At 35.4% G+C, this 4709-nt stretch overlaps 1 protein-coding gene across 2 annotated transcripts; it reads right to left on the bottom strand.

Moving 5' to 3' along the window:
• Nucleotides 1-529: 529 nt before the first annotated feature.
• LOC105795143 (pto-interacting protein 1) lies at nucleotides 530-4365 on the bottom strand. Of its 2 annotated transcripts, none has more exons than XM_012624647.2 (8): nucleotides 4157-4365; nucleotides 3003-3150; nucleotides 2392-2642; nucleotides 2172-2298; nucleotides 1692-1965; nucleotides 1261-1393; nucleotides 1078-1164; nucleotides 530-866 (listed from the first exon to the last, which is right to left on the bottom strand). In XM_012624647.2, the coding sequence occupies exons 2-8, from the start codon at nucleotides 3085-3087 to the stop codon at nucleotides 738-740; spliced, it is 1086 nt and encodes a 361-aa protein (XP_012480101.1). In that variant the 5' UTR covers nucleotides 3088-3150; nucleotides 4157-4365; the 3' UTR covers nucleotides 530-737. The 2 variants fall into 2 exon arrangements, with proteins under 2 accessions (XP_012480101.1, XP_012480093.1); XM_012624639.2 differs by having other exon boundaries at nucleotides 3003-3128; nucleotides 4157-4364.
• Nucleotides 4366-4709: the final 344 nt, after the last annotated feature.

Consider the following 4709-nt stretch of genomic DNA (forward strand, 5'->3'; position numbering starts at 1 on the left):
TACCATTTCTCTTAGAAAGATAAAAAGAAAAAGGTGTGACATCATTGAGAGAAACCCTTAGATGTATTCTTTTATATATCCTTTTGTTTTATTATTACATGATATTTGAATATTTTTATTCATACTTGTTTTATTATTACGTTATAATTTAATATGGTATGATGATATCGTCCAACTGGTGACATCAAGCAGGCCGAAAGCAAACGAATCCCACTATTATTTTGAGGCATTTGAGTTTGTCAATATCCACCCTTTCCATCTGTAAAGTGAACCTCATCATTCATCGCATAACCAAAACACCAACCATACGCGTTTTAACTATTTCCCATTCCTTTCCTCATGTACTGACAAATGCACAAAGTTTTTCAACAACCCACCTGATCAAGATATTTCTATAGCCCATATGGCATATTTTATTTCAGCATAAACCATTTGTAGAGAAGGAAAAAAAAAACACCAATCATGAAATGAATAAAGGTTAAGAAAAAATTTACAAAAAGGATACAAGTTGGAATACCATGAACATATATTCAAGGGAAAAAAACAACGAATAACTCACATTATGAACAAATCGAATACAGTGTATAATGGATGAATTTGGAATTTTCAGCAAATTATCACCACCTTCTAATTGTCCCCTCATTGTATATTTTGGATGCTGCGTGTGAACACTACTGCACGCACAGGCTATAGAGATACAAAGGGTGAGAGAGTGTCTGTGCGTGTGATGTATAAAATTATGTGCTTGGTGTTTCAACAGGTCCGGGCCGAGCATTTAGCAGCGGCTGAAGAGCTTTGACAACGATGCTCATATTTGGCCGAAAATCAGCTTCATATTGCACGCACAATGCAGCAACAGCAGCCATCTGCAATCAAAAATAAAATAAAATGTTTTAGGAACAGATAACATTTAACATTCAGTGGGTGCAAACTCTTCTTTTCTAGGAAACAAGAATACCACATTAAAATGTATTTGAATCCATAAATAAGCATACCTGAAAACTTTACAGAAGAAATGTTACAGCGAAAATATGCTAATAAAATGATAACACCAGGTGCAGCCAAACATAATTATACCTTAGCGACAGCCTTGGAAGGATAATCTCCCCCTAGTCTTTGATCAACACACTGCCTGACCTTGTCTTCACTAAGCCTTGGTGTAGCCTAACACAATTGAAAACTCCTATTAGTCATCATGTCTAAAAAGTTTGAAAATGAAACACGGGCTGGATGTTAGAAAATAATTAGCAGAAAAAGTACCCATGTCACAAGACTTTGCTGCCCACGGGGTAAAGTATGATCAACAGGTTTTCTCCCAGTTAGAAGCTCAAGCAGCACAACACCAAAGCTGTATACATCGCTCTTGGCATTTAATTGACCCGTCATTGCATATCTGCCAACCACAAGTACAGAACAGTCATGTTCAAGGCATTCAATCTGAAATCAAGCTACATAGAAAGGAGAGTTGGGATATTAAACTTATGCTTGTTCCATGAAATATTTTACTAATCAAATGAGAAATCAAGCTACTTTAGATCCAAAGAGCAATTCATGATTGCTTTGTGAAATATCATGTTATATGATGTTCACCAGCTAAGTTTGTCTTAAGCCGCGTGTTATCAAAAACCAAAAGAGATTTGAAAAGGTAAATATAATAGATGATAGTATGAAAATAATCCACAATTACTTACTCAGGAGCATGATAACCAAAGGTTCCAAGTACACGAGTGGAATGAAGACGAGCTGCCATATCAGGAGCCTGATTTGATAAATCAAAGTCAGCAATCTTTGCCACATCATCGTCAAATATTAGCACGTTGCTGGACTTAATGTCACGATGAATGATGTGAGGATCAGCCTTCTCGTGCAAGTATTCAAGCCCTCTTGCAGCTCCTACAGCAATTTTTACTCTCTGGGCCCATGTCAGAACAGGGCCAGGCTGGGCTCCCTTAACACCTTTTCTCCCTGCATTAAAGGAATGACAATGTTGCAATATTAACAGCATCACATGCAAATATAGCAACCAGATACTTTCTTTCCAAAAGAACGAGAAACTTCAATTAAATTCTATAATAGCATTACAAATAGATCCATGCTTCAAGCATCAATGCGCATGATGGTTTTCAACATTGTGCAACTGGCGCAACAAATCAAGCTATCATCAGACATACCATGGAGAATATCATGCAGTGATCCATTTGATGCAAACTCATAGGCAAGTATACGGGAGCTGCCATCAACACAGTAACCAAGCAATTGAACAAAGTTTTCATGTTTCAACCTTGATACCATAGAAACCTGAAAACCATGCATCAATGGATATAAATCTGAAACTCTAAAAATAATATCAAGATGCAGAGTAATGCAATAAATTATAGCTGAGAATTGAACCTGGGACAAAAACTCATCATCAGGTTGCTTGCTGGCATCTAACTTTTTGATTGCTGCATGCTGCCCACTTTTAAGGACCCCATAATAAACTCTTCCATAGGAACCTTCTCCAATTAAAGAATTTGTACCATAGTTATCTGTGATTTCTTTCAATTCATCAGCTGGAATAGAAGGGACTTCAATAGGCTGAACCTTCACAGTTTGAGCACTCTTTGATGCAATTTCAGAAGTCTGGTAACCTCCATCGTTTCCTAATTGGTCAAAATCAACCCAGATTACAGCAGTAGATTTAGTACAGCCAAAACAAAGCATAGGGAACCATAAAATGCAAAAGAAAACTATATGAATAAACATGTAACAAGTAGAAAAATAAATTAGGCAGGAAAATTAATAACATATATATATATATCCTGCAAATACCAATCTAAAAGCATAATGGAACTAAGGAACAATTTAAAACTAAACTCCGACTAACGATGGGCATAAGCGTCAAAGGAGCTTATACCATCTTACTTATCATGATTCATTTAACTAGTTCACTATAAAAATGATGCAGAAATACATAAGTCACATATTATCAGCTTTGATGTGAATTTCAACCACAGGATTACCGTCTGAATGTTTAACAACGTATTGGCCTCCATTATCAGCGGCTCTGTGGATGTCATCCTCTTCACAACAGCCAAAGCAACTCATAGTTCCTCTTGCGAATTATCTCTAATTTGCAAGATCCAAATCTAGGAATTCAAGGAAGAATATCTGTGAGTACAAATATCAAAAAAGAAGAACACATTTTTTGTTAAACCAAAGAAAAAACAGGTTTCTTGTATAGAAGCCGCAAAACAAACAAAATGCAAATGCGCAGAGCACAAATATTAGGTTAGATAGATGAAAGCAATTTCCAGGAAAAACTGCAGAAGTAAAATGCATTTAGTTTTTTCACAATCTGCTAGTTTGAAGTCCAGATATTACAGAACTGGAAGTCTTTTCATTGTGTCCATGTGGAGCATTTCTTTAGTCTGGCAAACCAGATAACATATCTTGTTATATAATATTTGTCCTTGAATCAAATAACATGCTATAAAGCAGACTCCCATTTCTTTTGCATAAGAGCAGAAAGAAATGAAAGGAAATTAAAAAAAAAAAAAAAAACTATTCCAGGTATGCATATGAGATCAATTCCATAAACTCATGAAATTGCGGCATTTCATTCTCACACATAATATCCTATGAAATGCGAGGTGAGTTGAGTTAAACTTTCATTGGGTTATCAAAATGCAGCCTGGCATGCGCAAACATCAAAAGAAACCACAGGGCAGTATTGCTCACAATCAACTTGAAATCATTGGAAACAAAGTTTGGTAAGGCTTTCAGCCACAACAACTTTTCATAAAACGAAAATACTCAAATCTACAATTTCACCCGCTTTAAATACCTAAAAGTTCCCCTACTACTTAAAATCGATATATTATGAGAAATTCTATTCAATAAACTCCCCCCAGTAAAACGAAGCACAGATATCCAAGTTAAATCACTCTATCAAACAGATCAACCACTCACCAAATGTATAGCTTATAAGGTTACGCATAAAAGGCCAGTCAAACACAGCATTCAACAACCTTTTTTTTTTTTTTCACAGTTTTAAAAAATCAAACAGTTTCGTGAGTACCGAAAATCACCTAATTACATTGACCCGTTTGCATGTCAATCAAAAGCATCCAAACGAAAATAATATATATACACATCCGTATAATGGAAATACCACCTGAAATTTGGGGACGATGAAGTGAAGCAATCAGTTCAAAAAGAGACTCTGCCTATTAGTTGAGCTGAAGATCTGAGACGGTGAAGCCGGCGAAAGGTGCTTAGGTTAAGTGAAACAATAAAAGGGAAAAATCAGTCTTGACTTTATCGGTAGTTGCCTTGGATTGTATTTGAAATTATTTTTCAAGCTTTTTTTTTTACGTTATTACTATTAGTACATTTGATTTTTGTTTTCCTTTTTCTTGCTCTTTCTACACTGAGCTAGCCAGACTTGATTTCCAATTCCACACCGAGTTGGGTTACGTGTCATTTTTTTATTGGATTGAATTATAAAAAAGAAAAAGAGAAGTTGTTAGAGAAAATAAAAAGTCCTGTTTTTGAAGCTATATTCCAATGCCAGGTCAGCTGACGTGAGCTTCAACTTGTCTCTCACTGTTTTAGGAATAATTAAACGGATAAAAAGCTATGCTTTCTGCTTTCGGTGATTGTTGGCCGTAGTCAAATGTATGATTCTAATATGAATTAATATTAATTTTTTATTTTTAACCATAGTT

Source organism: Gossypium raimondii, chromosome 7 (genome assembly GCF_025698545.1).
Source record: "Gossypium raimondii isolate GPD5lz chromosome 7, ASM2569854v1, whole genome shotgun sequence".
In the NCBI taxonomy this organism is placed as follows: Eukaryota; Viridiplantae; Streptophyta; class Magnoliopsida; order Malvales; family Malvaceae; genus Gossypium; species Gossypium raimondii.

Bases quoted from the DNA above. Each gene is read 5' to 3' on its own strand.
- LOC105795143 (XM_012624647.2), bottom strand. From the start codon at position 3,087: ATGAGTTGCTTTGGCTGTTGTGAAGAGGATGACATCCACAGAGCCGCT. The intron at 1,966-2,171 runs GTATGTCTGATG...CCTTTAATGCAG, and splicing joins ACTGCATGATATTCTCCATG to GGAGAAAAGGTGTTAAGGGA. The intron at 1,165-1,260 runs GTACTTTTTCTG...CAATTGTGTTAG, and splicing joins AGCAAAGTCTTGTGACATGG to GCTACACCAAGGCTTAGTGA.